Genomic DNA, 25,287 nt, shown 5'->3' on the forward strand with positions numbered 1-25,287 from the left:
CTGCATTTGACCGACTTCTTCTGTAGCTTTTCAGCGGCAGATATACTCAGGTGAAGTTCTTTTAAGACCAGATTTATAAGGACCACAAGGATATTAATCTCTATTAAGGGCTGTACTCAAGAGTACTACATTGTAAACGTCACCTTGGATTTGACATTTCTGCCCTCAGGTTGTCACATAATGCCACTAAATATTATACAATGTTCTGTCCTGTCTGTGAATCGACATTTATATGACTAGGGATGTCAGTCCCTGAATCATTATCATGGAGTTATTTCTATTAAACAAGGCACATTAACTATTATTTATTATCCAGATCTGAAGACCCACATCAACGACTGCAGTAAGACATGTTTACCACCTAAAAAGTCTTGAATTAATTATGCTGCCATTTAAGCCTAATGGGAAGCATCTATCATACTCTCATCTCAAGAGAATACAAATTGAATGATTAATTTCTTAATTCCACATGCTTTAATTATACTCTTAAATTTGGATTGGCATTTTTAGCATTATCTTCATAAGAATTCTGACAGTCACGTTTTGAGTGGGCTTAAAGGAAAATTTCAGATTGTCACTGTCATTGTTATTAGTGGTCTTTGTTGTCCAAATAACCAGGAAATTAACAACCCAAAAATGATCAAATAAGTGAGAAAATAACCTTTTACCGGATCAGGAAGTAATATTTACAAATGTTTGAGTCCTGCAACATCCATAGTGCTTTGTGGATCCCAACCAGCCACGTAGACACGTCTAAGCTAAGATGTTACGTTAGTAAACACAAGTGCTAGATGTATGCACGTAGCTTATTTGGAAATTATAACCTCACTCCTAAAGCTCCTTGTAGTTTTCAGAAACCATTACTCCCCAAGGGTAAAATCCTCAAACTAGCGATACCTACATTTAAAAGGTGATCTGGATAATGATTTTGAAGTAAAAAAAAAAAAAAAAAAAAAAAAAAAAAAAGTAAAGTGTCCCTTTAAACAATCAGATGACTGAATTACAGCACATCAACGTTTTGCAACCAATATTGAGCTTCGGCCTTCAGTTCTGGATCTTTATGGGGGGGCGCGGGGGGGTAAAGCAGCTGCTGTGGGGCTCAGCAAGATGGACACAGGTTGGCTGGCTGCATAGGAGAGGGGCCAAACGCTTTTGACAGATGCATACTTTACGTATGTCCCTTGCATCGCTGCTGCTGCTGCTCTCTGTTGGTATTGATGTGGGCTGTGTTCACTCATCCCCCCCCTAGATGAGATGTCCTATGAGGCCGGCGTCAAGGTACAGGTTCACACTCAGTCAGAGCCTCCTTTCCCCCACCAGCTGGGCTTCGGGGTCGCCCCAGGCTTCCAAACGTTCGTTTCCACCCAAGAGCAGCGGGTAGCGTATGCCTGTCTGGGTTTGCTGCATGCCACGAGCCACTGTAAGAGCCCCCCCCCAACCTCACTCAGTCATTCCGGAATGTATCCATCCACTCTGTGTGGCTGTAGCGATCACATATCAACCACTATCCCTTCCTAGACATCTTTTGTCCTGTCTCATAACTACCATCCCTATGATAACATATAATGCTCTCCATTCCAGGTAACACCTCCACTTGAGTCTCTATCATCATCTAAGCTGTTGTATATGGCACTCCAGTATGCAGATGAACCTCCTGATATTACCATGCAGTTATCTTTCATTTTGTTTTATTTTGCTTTGCATTTCAATGTTTCATACTGTTGGAATACTCTACCAATGGATGATGCAACCCTAATGGCCAATCTATCTGTTTAATTTGGTTTTATGACCCACTCAGGGTAAAGCTCTCTCCAACAAGAGGACATGTTATAATTATCCCCCCATGGTTTTAGTTCCTACATGGACCATTGTGTTGTGAGAGGCTGTAGGCCGGCCATCAATAAAATACTTATCAAGTTTGCCATTTCAAGCCACTGCATGACTCACTGGCACTCTGTCTCTGTCACTTTCAATGAAATGCATGCCCCTGTAGTTGTTAGAGAAGGTCAGGGCAGATATCGAAAAGATGATTGACAATGAGGTTCAACAAACCTCATTGTGGCAAGAACAGCAGCCAAGGGTTTTTGTGGTGTTGTTTGTTGTGACCAGGGCTTACGGTTCTGAGTGTCGCCTCTTTCAGCAGTTGTTGTTGAATGCTCAATTAGCCTCAATTTTAGAGCCTCCTCGCCCTATTAATAGTGGTTGTTACAAAACATTGGCTAAATTGCTTTTTTCTGTAATTGGTAGCAGGTGGCTATTACCATCAGTTACTATAAACAATGTCCCCAATTAGAAACCTAGATGTGCTGGTGGTAAAATGTAAATGCGACCTTTAAGGAAGTCTAAGGAAACGTATTTTGGTTATTTAGCCTCAAACAGCAGTCTAGAACAAAGTGTAAAGAGAGTAGTGATGTGCCGATATAACTGGGCTAAGAACATAGACAAGTTATTATCGTGCCAAAGTCTGGAAATTGTTTAATTTCTGCAATGTATGTATGCAATTTGAAGAAGACTAATCTTGGAAATTCTGAGATACTCCATGAAAATAATGGCCTGCACTTTGCTTCTAACGAGACTGCAAATGGAGGACTTGATTGCACTGATTGTTGGACTCTTAAAGTAGCGATACTCAATTTTCAATCTCTGGTCCTGTGTACAGCAGTTCAGTTGGTAGAGCTGTGGGTCCAAATCCTTCTGGAACTATGCACTCAACTCCTCAAATCCTTCTGGAACTATGCACTGTAAGTCATTTTGGATAAAAGCGTCTGCTTGAGTGAGACCTCAAACATGTGTTTGTCAACTGAGAGGTGGGTCTCAGCAAATGTAACAACCACTTCCAGTTAATTGAATTATGTGATAGCTGCCCCCTCCTTTTTGGCTTGCAGGCTTGTTAACATAAAATTCAAATATCTCAGTGACAGTTACAAATGCCAAGACCCACCACTCGGTTAACAAACTGAAAAGCAGAAACAGATTTAGGAGTGCTTTTTAAACAGTATGTTTAAGTATACTGTAGTATGAATAAGTTAGAGAGGTTGAACATCCTCAAGCATAGTTACATAAACTATTTAGCTTTTTCAAAAATAGACGGTTTGCATGAGGTAACAGTTTGCGTTGTGTCAACCGTAGAAGTGTAGTGCAGCTAGGACATGAAAGGACATTCTGGAATTCCCCGCCACCTTTTTGGTTGAGGGATGGAGCTGGAGAAATATAACCACTCTCAATTTCATAGGTCAATTTCAATTTCTATGGATGCAAGGTCTGACTGTCTATTAGTATTATTAAAAATATAGTTTTAACCATGTTTGGAAGCTATACAGTGTTTGTTTACAACTGCATTGCTTACAAACAATGGAGTAAAACAAGCTTATATTTTGGGTTCTGATGGGGTACAACAGTTGAACTAATCTCCAGAGGCATTTGTAAGTTATATTCTTAAATAAACAATGGCTATATATCATTTAATTCCAAAAATTAAAAAAAATGTATGCACCAATCCCAGATTGCCCCTTTAAGCTTTGCATTAAGTCTACAATTTCATTTTACTCATCTGGAAATCTCAACATACATATACAGTCGCACATTCTCTGGGATGGTCTTAAAAAACAACTATCCATTCATTATGGTGTCCTGTCTGAAGTTACATATACTGATTCTGTTGACGCTGTCTCCATTTCCCCATGGTGCTCTGCTTTCTCCTCAGGACTAGACCTGCATCATTGGTTTTCTGCATGGTGTCTGCTTGCGCTTTCCCCCCGAGCCCTGTTTATGAATAATACTGTCCTCTAAGTCTGACTGTGATATTCCATTTGAAGAGCATCTACAAAACATACCTTTTATTTGATTCTGTTCCCGTATTGTGTTTGATAGATTTCTGTTGGGTTTTGTCTGCTTGTGCCCTCTTTTGTGTTGGCTTGCTGCTAGGTTGGGTTTGACTATCTCTTATTTACCGTGTGTCCTGTGTGCTGATACTGATGGGGGGGAAACCTCTGCTCTGCCTCTGTCTCAGCTTCAGTATCTCCCTCCACCATGGGGAGACTGCAAGTCCACTCCCATCGACTCCGAGTTCTTCTCCAAATACAGCATCACAGCCTGTCGCATCGACTGTGAGACTCGCTACCTGGTGGAGAATTGTAACTGCAGGATGGTCCACATGCCCGGTACACATGCATCTTGGTTTCACATTATGGAAGAAGAGTCACTTGATATTGTATATGAAAACATATACATTGTAATGTTATTGTAAGACATTATTATTTATCTGAAATACTATGATACTATGATACATGGGTTCAGACATGATTTGTCTGAATTTGTTAACAACATAGTGACATGAGTAACCTTTACCTGGTTTAACCTTTACCTTTTTCTCCAACGACCCCATATTTCCCAACCCATGCCCAGTAAAAGAATATTAAAATGTTAATGTTATGGAGTTAGAATGTTTTTAGTCCTATCTTTTCATCTCTTTTTCAACAGGGACCTCAACGGTATGCACACCCGAGCAGTACAAAGACTGTGCAGACCCAGCTTTAGGTAAGACAATGTGCATTATCCCATTCCAAGTATTTAGATATACTCATATAGAAATATGAAGCAGGTATCACTGATCAATAGATACATACAACAATGCAGTTTGAGATATGGATATGGATGTGTTCAAAACACAGCAATTAGAACGTCTGTGGAGCAAAGGTCGTTCTTGCAGCTTCTGGGTTGCAGTGAACCAAAACCATGATACCTCCAGTATTCTCAGTATATTTTTTATATCTTCTTTCAAACCTTTTAACTTATGCTGGATTGTAGTTTACTATAGAGGAAAATAGAAATGGCAGTAGTAGATTTTCACCTGCACTCAGTTAAAGTGTTGTCTTTGATGAATAATATAACCAAATAATACACTCACAGAGCACTTTGTTAGGAACACTATACTAATACTGGGTAGGGCTTGCCTTTGCTCTCAAAACAGCCTCAATTCTTCATGGCATTGATTCCATAAGATGTTGGAAACATTCCTTTGAGATTCTGGTCTATGAAGACATGATTGCATCACGCAATTCCTGCCGATTTTTCAGGTGCACTTTCAAACTGTGAATCTCCCGTTCTACCACATCCGAAATGTGTTCTATTGGATTCAGATCTGGTGACTGGGAAGGCCACTGAAGAACACTGAACTCATTGTCATGTTCATGAAACCAGTTTGAGATGACTTTTGCTTTGTGACATGGTGCATTATCATGCTGGAAGTAGCCATTAGAAGATGGGTAAATTGTGGCCATGAAGGGATGCACATGGTCAGCAACAATACTCAAATAGGCCATGGCATTCAAGCGATGATTGATTGGTATTAACAGGCCAAAGTGTGCCAAGAAAACATTCCCCACACCATCACACCACCTCCACCATGAGAAGGTGTACAGGTGTTCCTAATAAAGTGTTCAGTGAGTGTATAGTCTTGTTCTCTATCATAGATTCAGTCTTTTTTATTGCTTTCGTGGAAAGTGAATGATGGCAGCAAAATGTAGTGTGATCTGTATGAATAGAAATTATTGTGTTTTCTGTGAGTAGGACTATGTCATTTGTGTTGCAAAAATAATAACACCCGAACCACTGTCATCCTCCACAGACTTTTTGGTAGAGAAAGACAATGATTACTGTGTGTGCGAGACTCCCTGCAACATGACTCGCTATGGCAAGGAGCTGTCCATGGTGAAAATACCCAGTAAGGCCTCTGCCAAATACCTGGCTAAGAAATTCAACAAAACTGAGCAATACATCGGGTAAGTACAGTACATAAACACTATGGTTATTCAGACATTCAGGGCGAGTGACTTAAAGTGACTCATATTAGCATAGTATGACCTTAAACTGTTTTGTTAACCTTTAATGTGAAGAGAATGAAACGAACACTCAAAATAGGCGTATGATGCTATCTAACAGTTCATGTTGGTGTTAAAATCTCTTGTATGTACTGTATTGTTACACTGCACTATAACATTCTTCTGACTTTCTTTTCACTAGAGAAAACATATTAGTCATGGACATCTTCTTTGAAGCTTTGAATTATGAGAAGATTGAGCAGAAGAAGGCGTATGAAATTGCGGGTCTGCTTGGTAAGAGAGTCCTGACTTTTTCAATTTACGTTTCATTATGTGTTTTTATAAGAGTGGAAACTTACTTGACCGTAACATCAAACTCTGAGCAGTCAAATTGTGTGATCACACCTGCTATCTCCTTTTGAGCCCATTTCTTTGAACCTGTGAAACTTGGCCGAATGCATTTTCATAATTTAATTCACTTGAAAATAGTACTCAGGGGAGTCAGATGAAAAGCCAAGCCTAGATAGACAGTTTCTGACAGGAGTGCTCCTCAGGCTGTAAGAGATACTGAAATGAAAGTGACAGTATTCGTTTGTGCACTGTGCTATATTACCCCACTGTATTTGTTTATCTTTAATCTTTTTAGGTGACATTGGTGGTCAGATGGGTCTGTTCATTGGAGCAAGTGTTTTAACGATACTAGAAATATTTGACTACTTATATGAGGTAAAGTGGTGGCATTCATATTTGTTTATAGATTCACTACAGACATTTACCACACATTTTTGCTTGAGTGTTGAGTGTATGGTTATCATACTCCTATTATTTAATATCAATCAATTTCTTGCCTCATTAAGTCCTTTGTTTTAGTCATACAAACAACAACATCATTTATGGGCATTATTTCTGACTATTTACAGTAGGGAACCCCTTTTGGCTCAAGAGCACCTCTAGAGGCAAAATCCTTCATAATATATATATATATAATACTTTAATCAATACTTTAATCTTTTGTTTTGTGTATGGACATTTTGCATTGTTCTCTATCATTCGACTCAGTTCGATGACCCCTCACTATTGGACATGCACACTTGTGTACCTTTCGCTGAAGACCCCTATTCAATGACGCCTGGTATAGGCCAGTGACGATTGTGCGAGATAGCCCCGCCTATCACCCTTCCCAATAAAGGGACGCAGCAAGCGCGCCATTTCATCCTTTCCACACTTCACTCGCTGACTGTCCGAAGCGTACTGTAGTATTTAGCATTCTTGTAGCTATCTAACTTAACTTTCCATTGAGAATCCTTTGATTCTCCTGTAGTGCTAGGTTGCCTCTACTGGAATCCTGTAGTTCAGCTCCACATTCATAAAAATTGTTTATTGAAAAATTTGGGAAGCCAAGTTCGACGATTTTCACCTTGTGAGCACGTGTTAACTCTGAGCTAGTACTGTGTTTCTAACACGAGAAGGCCTGTAGCTAGCTTCAATTTCAATTGTTTGAACCCCCACTAGCTATCTTCCATTATTCTAACTAAAGCTTCCCACATGTGAGACTTCCACCGTTTGGTGTCATAACTCCACCTGCGTCTGTCTCACCACTGGCAACAATGAGAGCTCATCTCGGCATGTTGGAATGACCTGCCCACCTGACTCCGGGGCTCATCCAGAGGGTCCTTGAATGACGGGTTGTGACGGCAGACACGTCACTTCAGGGATCTGTGAGCAGCGTTTGGTCTGGACGTTTTCAGCCCACATCAACGTGCTTGAGCTCTACACTGTGTTTCTAGCCCTGAAGCACTTTCTCCCATTCCTACAGGGACATCACGTCCTTGTCAGAATAGATGCTGTCTACACAGCACTTCTGCCATTGGATTGTGGGGGCCAGCACAGGTAAGATGCTGTCTACACAGCACTTCTGCCATTGGATTGTGGGGGCCATTGTTGAGGTTTATAATCCTCAGAGCTGCTGCCAGCTGGGCTTCTCCACATACCTTTCAAAGGTTTTACAGCCTAGACGTGACTCCGCCTCTGTGATGAGACTGGTTTCCAGTTCGAACCAGGCAATCAGGACGTTTTGCAGGATCCCATAGTGAGGGGTCGAACCGAGTCATCTGAAAGAGAGCTAGAGGTTACGAATGTAAACCAGGTTCTCTGAAGGAGATGAGGGAGACCCCTCACCTCTTTGCTGCTCTAACACTGAGTTGATGAACAGTGGTTCACTGGATGAAATGGCGCTGCGTCCCGTTATTGGGACAGGTGATAGGCGGGGCTATCTCTTGCGAGCACCACCAGCCTGTACCAGGCGTTATTGAATAGGGGTCTTCAGCAAAAGGTACACAAGTGTGTATATTATAGTGAAGGGTCTCCCTCATCTCCTTCAGAGAACATGAGTTTGTAACATTTAGTTTTGCATTGTTTTGTGGTTCTGTTTGCATTTAAGGGGTTTCTTAAGATGTAAATGTGATCTTCTTGCATCTAGGTATTTAAGGATAAAGTTTTGGGTTACTTCATACGCAAGAAGCGACCACGGCGTTGTCAGAGCGACAATCTGGTAATTTGAATCTCCCACAATGCACTGGTTTGTAGATGAAATGTTATGTGTCAGAAACTCATTCCTTTTTCATGACCAATGGCCAATAAGGAAAGTAAATCAGAGTGTGCACTTCCCCTTAGTACACTTTCGGCTCCAAGGCACTGAAAAAGCTGTGGGTTTCTGTCTCTGCATGAGTTATTTGCATGTACTGTATGGTTGCTTCAGTCTTGGGCTCATAAACTGATGTGGAAGAAAAGGTTAGAGAAAAGATGTCATGGCTCCCAAAAGAACTGCAGAACTGTGAACATCATTTTACTTGACCAATTTAAAATACCAATAATGTATGGGATGTCAGCAATGGATCAGAGCCTTCTATGTAGTTAAAGATAATAGAAGGCGCTAAAATATATTGTCCTCAGTGATATGACTATCACAATGTTAACACTCTCCGTTTGATAGCCCTGTAATCATATTTGAACAGCTAAATCTGGACACATGCAGGGAAACACTGACACACTGTGATCAAAACACCTGTGCGTTTTTGTTACCTGTCGCCTTCTGTATTTCATAGTGAATCGAAGGAATAGAATAGAAACATACTATTTGGAATAGGCATCACAACAGTCCTTCCTCAGGCTTACCTTTTTTTTTTAGGGTTTTGATAAATATGTCTTAAGAAGGGAGACAACATGAAATGAGGACATGGAACTTTAAATTGATACATTTGATGTTAATGCTGTGTTTTACACACATTGTTTTCCCCCCACCCATGTCATGTAATCATTCATTATTGAAAACCTTTCTTGGCATTAAAACATACTGATGACCACCCCTGATACCTTGCACTCTCATGTTCCCTGATCCTTTCCTGCAAATTCATTCACCGCTCCTGTTACTTTAACAACGATCAAGTGCTAACTGAGAACACTGTCAGTGCAAAAGTACTATATGGCGAGATACGTCATGCACTTGAGTGTAAAACTCATAGGTGTGACCGTTCTATATACTACATAATTTAAATAGGATTTTTTTTGTAGTATATTTCTTGTCTGCCCACCACTGATATTGGCCCAAACTGTCATTACTTTGTACATACAAATCTCATAGATATCCCAGAAGCAACTTCAGATTTACTTCCTGGAATAGTCTTCCGCACGCATAACTGACATTCGTGTAAATCTTGCATGGATGTCGATGGGAAAACGATGTGATGATTTGACTGAGGAGTGTGGATCTCGATTATGGATTCCACCTCATGAGACTGTTCCAGGAAATCAATCTACGCTTGCTATTAGGGTATCTACAGTATTAGGCTCTGTATCAATGCTGGGCTGACAAGAAATATATATATATATTTTTTTTTTAAAAAAGAGAAATATAGCTATAGCAAATATATAGCACCTTTTTAAAATATATTTCAATTAATGTCGAGGATTTTTGGGTCACTATGAAACCTAAGTGGGCAGAGAATTCCAACTTTCTCCCTGACAAATATGAATCTTTCATTGAAATCTAATGGCAAGGTAAGGTGTTCAGCATTCCCCTCTACAATCACATAGAGCTGTAGTAGCCTATGCTGTTGTGCACAGAGACGTACTTGGAGGCACTTGTTTTGATAATCAATTATCAGCTCTGCATTGTATTTTATTTCATTTCAGTCACCCTCATCTTTTCTTTTCATCATGTCTATTCCAGGAGTTTCCAGAGAACCCAACCAGCCCTGGTGTCACGCCTAATCATGCCCCCAGGTAGCGATCCCATTGATAATAGATCCTCCCTCCCATACTGTCCTTCTTTTTCAGACATTCTGGGAACCATTTCATACATCATTTCTTTTCTGGTTAACACGACTCTCAACTTAAGCTGGTTTGGAGGGTGATTTTGTAGCCTAAGCTTCATCAAAAAGTAGTGGGATAGTAGTGAGATATAAAACATTCCTAGCCAACAGAATGCATTTTGCTCTGTAGAAATGAAAACAATGTAGCTAATTTTGCTGTGTGGGTATTTGGATCTGTTGAAAGTCGGTACTATATGCAGACGACATGCTTCTATTTTATTGTTTTCACTGAATAATGAATATGCTTTCCTTCCCCTAGGATAAATGCCGTTTCCTGATAATAAAGTATACATAATTTGTTGTAAATAGTACAACAAAAGCTGATCCACAGGTGATCTATTTGCTTTCCGGCAGCACAGAGTTCCATTTTAGAGGGCATTGTATTGGAACCTGTGCCCAATAACATCACTAGATGCATTCCTTTGTGATGTCATCACAGGTCTGCATGCAATGAGTTTGCACCAAAAGAAATTGTACTTTTGTTTACTGGAATAGCTACCAACTGTAACTACATCTATGGCTGACGCTTTTTTGACCCACATATCAGCAATATTTACTGAAACAACCGCAGTTGCACTAGACATGCAGACATACAGTATGTGGATGTATTTGGAAGTCAATGACTATACAGGAGTCAAGAAACCAATAACAAGACAATGACTAAACATATGTTGTTGTTTTTCTCTCTCCCTCCTTCATTCATGCCATATCCTTCCTATCTTTCCCTCATATTCTTTATTCTCTCCACTCGCACCCTGTGAAACTTAACTGACCTGACTGTCCCTTGCACTACCAATTTCATCATGTTTCTTTACATTCTTACCCATTTTTGTTGCATATTTTTATGTCTATGCCTACTGCCATCCTCCCTCTTGTCTGACCATTGATGATGGTTAATCTCGTTGTTGTCTTATGCTGTACCATCTCCTTTTTGTTTTCTGGCCTTTCTCCTCACTTTGTCCTGGTTTTGTCTTATTTATTGTCCCACTATTTTTTAATTTTTTTTATTTCTTCCTTTTTTGTCCCACCTGTGGTTCTTGGTCTTGTCTCATCATCGCTCCCTCATCACCCCTCCCTTAATACGGTTGAACTCCTCTTCCCTCCTTCCCTTCCTTTGTCTTACAGAGCACCTGTGACACCCTCCGGAGTCACTCGGACAGTCTCGGATTCACGCCGAACATGTTACCTCGTCACCCGACTCTAGGCAACTTTGAGGAATTTGCTTGTTGACGACATAAAGCAGGGGTGGGTTGGGTGGGAAATTTGGGGTTTGACAGAAAACTGTGAAATAATTTATGTAATTACAAAAACAGCGAGTGAATACTCAACGAATAGTAGACTTTATCAATGCCTGAATAGAAATAGAATACTATCATAAGAATAAACCACTTCCAAAACAGAACTCAGGTTTAACTGCCATATCAAGGCATCAACTCAACACTATTTATTTATGTTCCATTCTGTGGCATTCTCTTAAATCTGATGATCGCCCAACCTTTGAATCAGCCTAGTAAAGTAAAAGTGTCCAAAAGGATTACAGAGCTATTTCAGTTCAGTCAAACGGTGAGGCTAGCCTTGGCAGAATTAACTGAAGAGGCTTAAAGGAATCTTTATGGTGGCAATATCTCATCTGGTTTTGGCTAATAAGCCTACTATTCTTCACTGAGAGGTAGAGAACTCAGATTTGAATGATACCTGCTTAGCTATGATGAAATTACCATTGGTTGCTGACCATTGGTTGCTGGCTCGAATCTGTCAATGATAGAGAACAGCTGCTGTTCATTTGTTGCCTTTGTATTGAAATTATTCTGAGATTCTTAATCATCTCATTGATTTAAAAGAATGTACACACTCATTTACAAAAGCTTCTTAAGTATCCCAAGAAGATTAATGAATGTCATTTATCGTTTACATGCCAAGTTACTTAATGAAGATGAAAAAATAGTGTTAACGTGTGCACAAATGAACAATCACAATTTTCGATGGATTTTTTTTAGTAGAAAAAATAGAAAGAACAGAAAAAAATTCCCATGGTGAAAAATAGTGCTCCATTCAATGTTTTCTATCAGCTTACTGCTGAAAAATCCACCTTAATGACTAAATGTTTATGCAATGTGGTTTCCCATTTTTGGGGGATAGTGTTGCTATCAGACACTGACTGTCACAGGAAAAGAAAAAAAGTGTTGTCCCTTCCCTCTTTTTCTCCACTCATCAGAATAGATAAACAAACAAGAAGATGCACCCAACCTTTGATTTAACATATGTGGGTGTTGATGAAATAGTTTTGTTCCATGACCATGGCTTAACCATTATGAACCATCCATTAGCACAAATCCCACGTGATAGTAATCTATTCTCTATGGGAAATGTGTGGACTACAAACGTTTTCAAGGCAATGTTCTTAATCTTGAATAAAATGTGTAAATAACAGATCTGATGCCATGAAGAAATTCTATATCGCTCATGTGTTTATTCATTTGTAGGATGTAAAAGCATTTAACAATGTCTGCTGTTGCAGCATAAGGCACTTGGACATTACATTTGGATGGGGGGGTCCAAGAAAAGACAGGTGACTGTCTGTACTAGCACATGAGGGCCTATAGCATAAGGATTGCCCCTTAATTTGTGTTGATATCCAAGTGGACCTCAAGTGTCTTCCAGTTTCCATTGATTTCCAGGACCGAATACTGAGTAGACTTTGTTAGACAGGAGACTTGCTTCAAAACATCCTTTCGCCATTCTGTTCAGTTGATTTTAACTATGAAATGCATTGTATACTTGCATTATTATATACTATTGTTATTGGAATTCCAGTACATGTAATACGACTCAAATAACACAGTCAGTTTGTGATGTGTAAATGATCAAATATAATAAACTATATATTTAACCATCTTCCTATGTACACAACTTTTTATCTTTGCGTCAGTCTAATTTCTCGTATGCTAAGTTCATGTCATATGTGTTTATTCCATTCCATTACACTATTATTCCTCCCATTACTTTTTGTTATGTAATAATCTACTAGAGAAAGAGAGAAAACAGATCTTTGTTTTTAAGAATGTGACTGACGCCAATCAAACAAATGATGGTGGAAACACTAGCTTTATTACCCTTTGCTGTGTATTAGATGACTGTTGATGTGAAGCACAAAGCTTTTGAGATAAGCCTTTTTCTCCTGAGCCAATGACCCTCTATGACTACCTTATTAGCACTGATTATATCACATTATGTATTATGTATTCTGGGTGTGCCACCCTGTCTGAGTGAAACTACCCACAATGAGCCAAATACCATCCATCAGGTGACTTTCTTGAATGGACATGGTGAACATTCTAAAAGTGTTTGAAAACATGGTACACCGGTGTTGTTTTGTTATGAGCAATAAGTGCATTGACTTGAATATCTAAATTGTCGGTTTGAAATGATCAGGGTATTCATCTTCAAGTCTGGTCATAGAGCAGGCAAGGTAGATTAAGCTTGAACTAAACTAAACTACCTGCTTGAATGTAATGATGATCTGAATTGTTGGGGGTGGAATTGGTAACAAAGAAATAATGGATGGCCAAATCTATGTTGTACAGTGATGCCACAACTGACATTTTGTTACATTGTCTTATCTTTTGATTGTGTGTCCCATTGTGATCTCTCGTGCTAATAGGGATTTGTTATAAACTTACCACCACAGTTAATTTACCTCCTAGGGAAAATTGCTAAATACTCCAGTTTTCAATATAAAGGCCTATAGCAACTGCTGCCTACTGGATACTCTCATAGGACGTGTTTACATCCAGAGTATAATACATGCATCAATCTAACCTTGATTTTTTTCATTAAAGGGATAATTTAGTCTGAAAATCATTTTCGAGTATATTTATAATCAGTTCACCCTAAGTATAGTCCCAAAAGATCATTATTTTGTGCCTACTGTACAAGCATCATACTGTAGACATGCTATTGACAAGCTTATATTTAGTTCCTTGAAAATGTAGATGATGCATTTTTACACATTAGGATATAAGGATATCTAGGATGCTTGTATGCAAAAAGTAATTATATTTTGGGACCATATCAACAGTGGACTGATGATTACATTAACTTGAATATACTGGAAAATATATTTTTGAACTAAAGTACCCCTTTAAGTCAGAGGTGATAAAGACTTAACGTGGTAACGTTTTTTGAAAACCCACATGTGTACAAAGCCCCTTAGTTAGTTACTTTGATTACTGCCAATCAAAGATAAGTGAATTCATATTACTTAGTAGCTGAACTAGGACAATTAATTCTTGTCATATTTGAATAATACCAGAATATTGGTTGCGCTTACTGAGTCGTCTTTTAATGGATATTTTACAGCTTAATTACAGCCAAGTAGATGACTGTATGATATATTAATGTTAACCAATAGTAAAAAGTATTTAAAATCTTGCAGCTTAATGCATATTGTTCGCACCTTTCCTCCTTGCATGACCATTGTGTACTCCTGATGTCTCTTGACCCCCTTCTGTATTATCAACCATGTTACTCACTTTGTATTGTCCGAATCTGGTATCTCGGAGCCAGATGAAACAAATATATAATTATTTGAAAGACGGTTAAGTTCCATGTTCTGTGGTATGATGTATATCTTCATGGTCATGAAAATCCCCCCCCCCCCCCCACCCCCAGAAAAAAAAATGACTTGGGGTCGTGCAATATTCATAGTGACCACTAACCATTGTGATTACTGTATAAGACAGATGTGGGCCTAAGGAGCTTGGATATGTTTTTGACAGATTTTTGCTGGTCAAATTATGTTGTGGCTTGTAAGGTTTGTTGTATCTCTGTAAGACTGGATCTTACAGAGAGCATATGATTATTGAACTTCTGCGGTACTGGACTTGGTTCATCTGGCTCCATGTATGTATTATTCTTTACATAATGTGTGATTGAAGTGAACATTAAATAAGTAATACCCTCTCTAACCTCAGTCGTCTTAATCGTAAATGGCATTTTGTGATTCATGTCTCAAAATCGAGGTCTTCCATACTGTACATCTTGACTAGTTCAGGTGAAACCAGAGGTGTGTTCAGTGAGGTGAAACGTTCACATGTTAACATGACTTAACTGACACTCATACCTGCTCTACACAATACATTTCTATCTGACTGTTTTGTAATGTTGCCCCAGGTGGTAGCCTCATCAAGCCTGTGTCCCAATTTTCCACCCTTCTCCTGAAGTTTGGACGCCCCCACATAGATTTGAAAGCATAGGATTTGTGTAAGCTTGGACCCTTACACCAATCCATACCGTTCTATCTAATTTAGTGCCAAGGGTGAATGGTCAAAGTATTGTTGCTAGGTAAATACCACATACAACACTTGGCACTCTAGGTGGTGAGTGTTCCGAAATTCTTTGGCAATTGGTGGGTTAAATCTGTTGTGTGGGGAAGTGCACAAGGCAAGTACACCCTTCAGGAGAAGGGTGGATAATTGGGACACAGCACCAGACCATGACTGAATCTCCAGTCAGGTCATAAAATGCTCTCATTCCTACAAGTGTTGCATCTAGGAGGCATTACAGTGAATGTCTTGTTCCAGGGACCTGTTATAGAAAGCAGGATAACGTGGGAAAACATTACTGGTTCGTTAAAGTGGAATTTTACACAATAATACTTTTTTAGGAGCCCATATTTCTCATCAGTCCAGGAAAAGCTTTACATTAGGATATCTACAAATCTCATGTGCGCAAAATAATTTTATTTTGAGACTATGCTAGATAAATACTCTTTCGTAAAAATGCCCCCTGAAGGAGCAGAGCATAAGTTTGTTGGAAATCTACCACCTCTGGGCACCCGCGGCGAACATCAGTTTCGAACATCCTCCTTAATAATAATAATAATAATAATAATAATATAAACCCCACGAAATGGACTTGCAGTTTCAGACATTAGCTGTTGTGTTTCTGCATGTGCGCACAATTCGAAGAGGATCTCGAATTGTGAAGTTATTCAAGGAGAGGAAGCTAGCTCTCATTGATCCCGCTTTCTGAAACCGTCCCCAGGTATTTGCTTTCACCCGTCAAGCTGGAGCTCTAGATCTGTGAACTACTGGAATGCATCCAATGTCTTGTCACTATTAATTATAACTGCACTATCATTTGTGGTCCCTTAACAACACATCATGATACTGTAGTACTATGTCTCATGATACTACTGATGTAGAAAGACAGTGGGTAAAAGGCAAATATATTCATTGCTAAAAGTAAGGATGTAAAAACACTTAATGTAGTAACAGTTGAACATAATATGTATCATCGTAAATCATAAATCATTTTCAGACAACAGCATAACATTTTGTCCATTTTATTGAATATTGAACCATTGTGTTTGAAATATACAGACCACTGACAGCAAAAGTCTAAATACTTGACCCAAGTCCTACCAATCAAACAAAAAGGATAATAGGAAAGTGCAAAGTCCACTCCTCATTCAAAACAAAATGAAAGTCATGTCATCTTTAAACTATTCTACAGCAGTCTGTCTAAAATAAGCAAAGAAATTGCTTGCCTTTACAATGAGATAATGAAATACTGTGATGAATTGATGCTTCTACGGTTTCATTCTTAAATCATAACTTCAAAAGCAAACATTCAAAGCATTATGCATACTATATACAGAGCCTTAAAAATGCCATGGATCTATGTCATATTTCATTATTCAAAGGAAAGCCTCTGTACCTCATGAAAAGTGTTGTATAAAAAAAAAAGAAGAAAAAAAAAGCATAAATGCACATGTAAGCAGACATTCAATTATCAATAAATACATGCATTCTATTTTTCTTGTCATCTTACAACAAAATGAAAATATATCCTTTCCCTATCAATGTTATCATTGGGGTTGGTTGATTCTTTCTCGGACAGCAACTCAATTTTGGCTTTCCCAGGGATAAGTAAGCACTATCTGCCTAGGGTAAAAACAACACAGCAAAACTTGCTAGCTGTTTGCCAAAATGAAATTCCCCATCCCAGTGCGCAAAGTCAAGGTCGGAGTGCTGCAAAACAATCGTTATGTGGTAAAGATCAGGGATCATTGGATTTTCTCCTCTCGCACAATCAAAAAAGCTGTAAGACATAGGGTCAATGATAGAAGATGAAAAAATGAAAAAAGAAATGTATAAAGTTAAGCAATGACTCAAGTACGTATGGTCCAATGTTCATGACAAATATCTGTTGGCCCCTTCCTTGACAATACCCCAGCTTTAAGTGTTCAACCTACCTGATATAGCTGGATCTAAACGATTCAAAAAGCAACTGCCACTTACAAAGTGCACAAACACAAACAGCAAAAAAAGAAAGCCTGAGAAGTAACTGATAAATATAAATATGTTTCCCACTCCATTTTCACAATCTCCTACTAAAGTAAGTGTAAAATTGTTATGACGAAAAATGACGGGGGAAATGCATGTCTGTCTGTTAAGATCTATTAATGAAATATAAACATGTACAGCAGTAGCACATCAAAGTATCAGAACGATTTGAACAATGCATCTTATTTATTTTTTGCCAGTATGCAGCATGCTACTTAAAATGTCCAAACGGCTCCGCTCTGATTATGCAGCTAATGGCTCAAGTTTGAACTGCTTCTCCGGGTCCAGATTTGTTCATCGCTACATATTTCATGTGTCCATATCAGTGCGTCAAAAGATGATGATGTACCAACAAAGACAAAGAGCAGACAGCCAGGCTTGCAAACAGAATGTAAAATCTTGCAGAGCCACAAATGCTTTGTTCCATAAGGAGGCACGACAGGATGTAGGGAAGTCTCTGTAAAACAGGTGCTGGATGAGTCTGGTGGGGACAGACTCCTGTTGAGAAGATGGAGTGAAAAGAGGATTGATTCCGATGGCTGAGGTTCAGTTGAGTGACATTTTGGCATCTATGGTGGGCAGAAATCTGCAAAGTAGGGGTGCTGCAAGGCCTCCTCTGCAGAGATCCTCTGGACAGGGTTACACTTCAACAGATTCTGAGAGAAGAAAAAAAAGAAATAGGATTTTAATCACTGATGTATTAGAATGGCAACATTCCACAAGCATTCAAGGGATGTTTGGGGAAAGCCTTGCACTGGCACCACCTGCTGGTAACCTGAAATCTTCAAGGCAAAGCTGCCTGCTACAGTAGATGCATGTGCACGCACGCACGCAGGCACACACACAAAATCATATGACCTCTATGTAGCAAGTCCAAAGCTAACTGCACTTGCTACAAGTTAAGGAAATACTACTACTATGTTTCTGTACATTTTCAAGTTGCGGCATGGATGCGGATGCATTGCACACCAACGACTGTATGTCATGCGGAGCCAGTACCAACCTGCAGCAGATCCCGTCCTGTGCTACTTAGTTTTGGGACAACATTCACCAGTGAGGTGGTGGCTGGATACATGGGGTATGGCTGAAAGAAGAAAGAAAATGAGGGGTACTGGATGGAAACCAACAGCAGCTCAGAGAAGGTATCTACCATCTCAGACTAACGAGTGATGTGGACGTGTGTCAAGAATCCCTTGTTTTCTTGATCATTTCCCCTCACCTTTTCAAACGGGGACTAGAAAACATTAAATGTATGGCTGAACAACTGCCAATGACAACCTGAGGGGGTTTACCTTGTAATCTGGGAGTTTTGTCATCGTCTGCCACTGTTCTTCAGTTGGTGTACCCAACAATGTGTCAATGCTTTAAGGAAAGACTTTCACCGCTAATTACGGCTATTAACAGCGAATTACAGAATACAGCACTACAAGCAGACACAGCCCTACACCTTGTCAGTTGATATCTACACATGCCAAAGGATATCTGAAGATCCTCTTCAACTGGTCGTCCACGTCATTTCCTGGGAAAAGAGGTCTCCCGGCGTTTGCCAGCTCTAAATGAAAAGACAGACTTTTAGTCAGTGGCGACCCTGTTTACTGGAAGCATTTCAACTCTTACTTAAACTTTAAAGGAATGGTTCAATACTTCTTTAAAAAAAATGTGTATCCATCTATGCTGTCATCGATTGAGTTGCATGGTTGTGTGCTTATCTGGGTTATTTAGCCTTGTTCAGCAGCCAGCTGGGCTCAGCTTGGCGATATCGTGGGAGCTAACAGGGCAGCTTCAGCAAGCAGCTTCATACTCTAAAAAGCACACATCCACAGCACAGCTGCCAAGCTCTTACCAGACAATAATAGCGCTTTTATGTCTTCAGATGTTGCACAAACGGCATGTTTTTTGCGATGTGTTTTTGCACATTAAAAGGGGGGGGGAACAACTGCAAATTTGGGAAATTTGTCTGTGTGCCTTCACCTCCTCTGACTGTCAACATGCACACCTCTCTCACTCGGGGTGAGCGGAGCTAGGGCAATGTCACATGGTTCCGCCCCCCTCCTCCCCTCATAAGGTGCGTCAGCCTGCGTGATGCATTACCTCAGCGTGTCACCGTTTCTCCATCGCTCCGCTGGGCGCAGCTGACAGGGACCACGACAAGAAGGGATGGCACAATGGTTTAGCCTTTTGGGTTTGTTGAATCCCAATAATCCCGCTTGCATGTCCCAGTTGTAGTCATCGTCATTTTTTATTTGACTTTTTTTTTTATAAAACATCCATATACAACATCCAAATGTCAATATGAATAAAATCCTAGTACAGATGGGGCTACGTTGTTATATGGGATACCCCTGTTTTTGTGCTTCAAGTAAAGCACTCAGAAAAGGTACAATTGTGAACCCGCGACCCAATATTATCAGATAAAATGCATATGCCATACCTCAGAATCGATTGGGCTTCCCGAACATAGTCTGTTTTGCTGTGACAGAAGGTTTCTTTTTTTTCTGAGATTTGTTGTATTCCACAACATTATATCTAGCGGGGAAGGGAGCGGGGTGTAACCATGTGACATTGCTCTTGTTTTCGCTCTAGCTCCGCTCTCCCTGAGTGAGAGAGGTGTGCACATGGACAGTCCTCCACAGAGTCAGATAGGTTAAGGCATAGACATTTCCCAAATTTGCAGTTGTTCCCCATTTAAGGGACACTTTCATTTTATTTACCTCAAAATTGTTGTCCAGATCACCTTACGAACATGTGGGCATGTGAAAACCGCAATGATTCTCCAGATCTATTCTGTATCGCTAGTTTGAGGATTTTACCCTGAGTGACATATTTGGGGGGAAAAACATTGTTTTGAAAACTACGAGGAGCTTTAGGCAGGAGTGAGCTTTGCGTTCCCGAATTAGCTGCTGTCTGGTTTGTTTACATCCAAAACCACAGCACATACATCCATCACTTTTGTTTGTTTGTAAATGTAAACTGCTTTTATATTTCCTGGCTACTTAGACAACAAAGACCACTTTCAACTTGCTGTTGAGTAGTGGTGACCATCGGTAAAATGTTCCTTGAAGCACTACTGACAATGATTGAATTGGTGATGGAATTCTGACTTCCTATTCTGTTCTCACGCTATGTGGACATGAATGTCACGTGACGACAACTGCGGGTTGAGTTTCACGCAAAGTTGTTCCGATTGAAAAATAAGACTAAACATGCCACTTAGAAGTGCTTCCTACTAGCCCAGTTTGTTTCCACTATATTTCAGAGTTTAGCCAGCTCTAGCTGCAGAAAGTAGCAAAATAACTCAGATATGCATTTAAAACCACAGATGTCAAAAAACTAAAGTCAAAACAGTGATCCATCACAGTATGTTAAAGTAGCTAATACCAACATACACAAGAGAATTAGGGACAAAACAGGTCAGTAAATAATTTACATTCATCCCATTGGAGGAAGTTGCTGTGAATTTTCATCATTGTATATTAAAAATTGACGTTCCACATACCAGCAAAAATGCAACCAGCAGACCACATGTCAATGGAGGTAGAATAGAGTTTAGCACCAAAGAGCACATCGGGAGGCCTATACCACAACGTCACCACCTACAGAGACAGAGCCACAGCAAGCCAATGCAAACAATTATTCAAAGAGTACGCAGGCAGATATATTTTGAGTGTCACCAGTCATTCACGACAAATCCTTGGTCAGTGTTCAACGAGCTCATCTCTTTTGCTCATATCTTAATCAATTTCACAGTAAGCAGTAACATACAATGAATTATTAATACTTTTACATCTCAAGATTTCAATATCTCACCTCTGCCGAGTAACACCTTACTGGAATCCCAAAAGCTCGAGCCAAGCCAAAGTCAGCAAGCTTCAATTCACCATTCTACATGGAGCACATCATATCAGTGTTGGGATCATCTCCAATTTGATACATTCAGATCAGATACATCATGGTTATTTAAGCAATAATGCCAGAGAGGCCGTGATTTATCTTCAATATTGTCACAGGTAGGGGGAGTTGTTAGGCATGATCAACACCCTCTCGACTAATGGTATATGGATTATTATACGGGTTAATGGGTTGATGAAAACAAGCATTGTGATTGGCCGAGAGGCGTTCAAAGCCTTTGGGTATCAGCAACGTATGTAGTTTTGGGAACTATATGTTTCAGTAAAGGGCAGAAACCACCACAATTTATTACAACATAAATACTTAAAGCACTTTCTTCGTATGACCGTTTTCAGATTTGTTGTGTAAGCGGAGCGACGATAAATCACAGCCACTTCTGCATTATTGCTTTTATACAAAGGTTACACAACAAATCCGAAAATGGTCATACGAATAACAGTGCTTTAAGTATTTATTTTGTAATAAATTGTGGTGGTTTCTGCCCTTCGCTCTAAAATATAGTTCCCAAAACCACAAACGTTGCTGATACCCAATGGCTTTGAGCGCCTCTCGGCCAATCACAACGCTTGTTTTCATCAACCCACTATATAATAATCCATATATCGTTAGTCGAGAGGGTGTTGATTCTTGTTCTATAAACGCACACGTAATCCCAATAATAGCCTCATCACCATTTCAAACTAAACACCTAATATTGAAGCAGGGCTCAGCTGAGTTTACATGTTATCCACATGACTCTGGCAACCACACAAACCTGAATTGTATACATTGCAAACCGATGTCCAACAAGGACAGAAGTTAGATAGCACTCATATTGTTGCCGGTCGAGCGATACAATCTGTGTCGCGCAGTGTGGTTTGTGCTTGGCAGTAATGGACACAATGTTGCAATCATTTCAACAGTAGCTAGCTGGCTGGCTATGAACTGAATTCAAAGTGTTGACAGGCACTCCCCATGATGCTAATAATTTGTAAAGCTCAGACAGTTGGTTTGCTAGCCTAGGTATCTAACTGAAGTTTGGTAATCTCCACTTTGGTTTAGGGTTAAGGGTCAGAGGAAAATTATCAACTTGAGGGAGGTGAATGTCCCTCAGCTGCACCTTGGGCCGTTTTTACACCTCCACGCCGTTGATTATTTTCCTATAACCACAAACCTCACCGTTGATTATCCCTTAGGTCACTCAACACCTACCAATCCTAGTCCAGGGGGACTTAAATCAACAAAATGTGCACATGCCAAGGTGGAGTTGTATGCAGACGTAAATTATTTGCTCACTAACCGAGCAACGGCCATTTCTGTCATTTCAGTTAAGACGCAGACAGCCCCGTGCATCCTCTGTGACCTTCTGGAACTATCCTAACATAAGGAGACAAAGTGCAACATTCCACTCACCCTGTTGATGAGGAGGTTCTGTGGCTTCAGGTCTCTGTGGAGCACATTTCGACTGTGGCAGAAGGCGAGCCCTTTCAACAGCTGGTACATGAATGACTGCAGGTAAAGGGGTGGAAATATAGCACAGACATGCAAAAAAGACAGAAAAAGTAATACCAAATCATTATTAATGAAACAAAGGGAAAGCATATAGGTATTCATTGGAGCTATGCCATACTCCAGTGAAAAGTTGGCAGATTGTGCTTGACAGACTAGTGCTGCAACATTACTGTATTCCCTCAAACCTGTTCTTCAGAGCCATGTCCTGTATTTCTTCCAATACTTAGGACTCACCTTGACAGTTTCAGGATCTAAGTCTCCATTGCAGCTGTCAAAATATTTCTTCAAATCCTATGGTGGTAAGAGTCACAAGTCACCCTCAAAACACATTCCTTATCAATGGTAACATGTCAATCAAAAGGGGATAAGGGGTTGGGGAATGGCAGAGCCATATTCAATCCAGATACTTGAATTGCATCTGCATATATCTGAGCATGTATCTCACCTGATCACAATATTCAAAGACCAGTGTTAACTTCTTGTCACTGTGCAGAACATCATGCAACCTAGGGATAATAGATGTGTTAGCTTGTATTCAAACAAATTAAAATGGTATACTTTTCAGTACTGAGACAGGCAAGTGCAGTGGTTAGACAACAATAATCAATCATGAGAAGAAATGTACATTTGGAATGTCTAGGGTGATCATAGCAGACCTACCTGACAATATTTTTATGCTTCAGTTCTTTCAGAAGGCAAATTTCTCGCAGGGCAGAGCTAGGAACCCCCTAATAAAGCATGCAATAATCACATATTACAACAGATTTAATGCTGGATTTCTGTCCTAAACACTGCTAATGCCTGCTAATGCTATTAGTAATGGCTAATTCAATTAGTACTTGTCCGAACATATCCTACCTCGTCGTCATCATCCAATCTCACTCTTTTCAAAGCTACAATTTCATGAGTTTCTCTGTTTTTAGCTTTAAAAACAGTTCCATATGTACCTGCAGAAAAAATAAACCACAATATGGTCAGCTGAGGAAGTACTAGTTATGTGACAGTGACAGGTTAGCCTGTATTTAGCTAGCTAGCAAGGATAGCTAACTAACCGGCACAGCCAGTACTAGTAGCCACATGTTTAGTGACAAAACCTTAACGTCTGCTAAATCAAATAAAAAACATTACAGATTGGCAGAATATATCTCAGATATATTTTTTAATACAATTCATTTCGCTAAATTAGCTGGCCAACGCAACGTTAGCTTGTTAACAGTTGCTAGCTAACCAAGTAGCTGTAGCTGTGACAGCTAACGTAACGTTAGGTTTTAGCTGACGCTGGCTTACGTTGCTGCTCGCCAATTTAGTAAAAAAGCTTTATGTAATTATACACGAGGACCAAACAGCGACAGTGTCATTGATTTAATACTTGGCAAATACATTATAGCTCCAAAATAAACGTAGCTAGCTAAATGTAGCTAACCAATTCAACACGGTAGTTAGCTAGAAGCCATTACTAGCGAAGTGCTAACATACATAGAAAATGTAGTTTAGCTAGCTAATAATATCGGGGGGGGGGGGGAGTCTGAGAAACAGATGCTCGCTTACCCTCTCCTATCTTCTCAAGTTTTTCATACTTCTGCATATTTTGTCAATTCGAGGCTAGCCTTTAAGCTAGCTAACTGTAGTGAAATGCAGCCCCAAGGCTTGGGGACAATGTTTTGATACTTGCTAGCTCGCCGTTGGAACAACTACAATGTAGAGGCCAAATGGTGAATTGCAGCATGCAGGCGCCGCCCACCGCACTCAGAAAAGATGTACAGTGGAACCTCGAGATACGAATGCCCCAATGTACGAATGTTTTGAGTTACGAATTGAAATTTCGTAGAATTTGTGCTCTGAGATACGAATGAAAATTTGAGATACGAATCCTTTTTTTTTTTTTCGCGAGAAGTGGCAGGCGCCTGCACACGAACCCTCTTTTCGCCCGTGCGCGCAGCTTCACCAAGCTTCCAGCAGCATCATTCCAGCTTCTTCTCGCCCCACTTCCCCGTTCCACGTGTTCGCATCCATACGTATCTCTTGAGTTGTGCTCGTGTCTTTGTGTCTTTCTTGCATATTTCGTTAACTTTTGACCGTTAATCATGAGTCCTAAGAAAGTGAGTGGCAAGAAGGAAGGTGATAATAGTAAGAAAAGGATGATTTCAATGGAAATCAAGCGTGAAATAATAGAAAAACATGACCGTGGTGTACGAGTGAGTGAGTTATCAAGGCAGTACGAACGAAGTGCGTCGACCATATGTACTATCCTTAAACAAAAGGAAACGATTAAGAGCCTAACTCCTGCCAAAGGTACTACAATAATATCTAAATTAAGGACTGATATCCATGAAGAGATGGAGAAGCTGC

The 25,287-nt window shown here is 39.9% G+C and overlaps 2 protein-coding genes across 2 annotated transcripts in view; one reads left to right on the plus strand and one right to left on the minus strand.

The window, feature by feature from the left end:
* asic1c (acid-sensing (proton-gated) ion channel 1c) overlaps positions 1-11,393 on the plus strand; it is a gene marked incomplete at both ends in the record, with an annotated part of 85,435 nt that extends 74,042 nt beyond the window's left edge. Inside the window, 8 exons of the mRNA XM_083689602.1 lie at positions 4,010-4,160; positions 4,480-4,536; positions 5,627-5,780; positions 6,022-6,113; positions 6,466-6,545; positions 8,299-8,370; positions 10,048-10,100; positions 11,315-11,393. Coding sequence (XP_083545728.1) covers positions 4,010-4,160; positions 4,480-4,536; positions 5,627-5,780; positions 6,022-6,113; positions 6,466-6,545; positions 8,299-8,370; positions 10,048-10,100; positions 11,315-11,393 — 738 coding nt within the window. The remainder of the gene's footprint in view (positions 1-4,009; positions 4,161-4,479; positions 4,537-5,626; positions 5,781-6,021; positions 6,114-6,465; positions 6,546-8,298; positions 8,371-10,047; positions 10,101-11,314) is intronic.
* Positions 11,394-16,525: 5,132 nt separating this feature from the next.
* Positions 16,526-24,620, minus strand: cdk5 (cyclin dependent kinase 5). The gene is made up of 12 exons (XM_083690269.1): positions 24,487-24,620; positions 23,797-23,885; positions 23,599-23,666; positions 23,384-23,444; positions 23,173-23,229; positions 22,840-22,935; positions 21,346-21,420; positions 21,035-21,131; positions 19,019-19,090; positions 18,831-18,889; positions 18,542-18,622; positions 16,526-18,194 (listed from the first exon to the last, which is right to left on the minus strand). Exons 1-12 carry the CDS (start codon positions 24,521-24,523, stop codon positions 18,108-18,110), a joined length of 879 nt encoding a protein of 292 aa, XP_083546395.1. The 5' UTR covers positions 24,524-24,620; the 3' UTR covers positions 16,526-18,107.
* Positions 24,621-25,287: the final 667 nt, after the last annotated feature.

The sequence above is a fragment of the Argentina silus genome, assembly GCF_951799395.1.
Source record: "Argentina silus genome assembly, chromosome: 18".
NCBI classification, from domain to species: domain Eukaryota; kingdom Metazoa; phylum Chordata; class Actinopteri; order Argentiniformes; family Argentinidae; genus Argentina; species Argentina silus.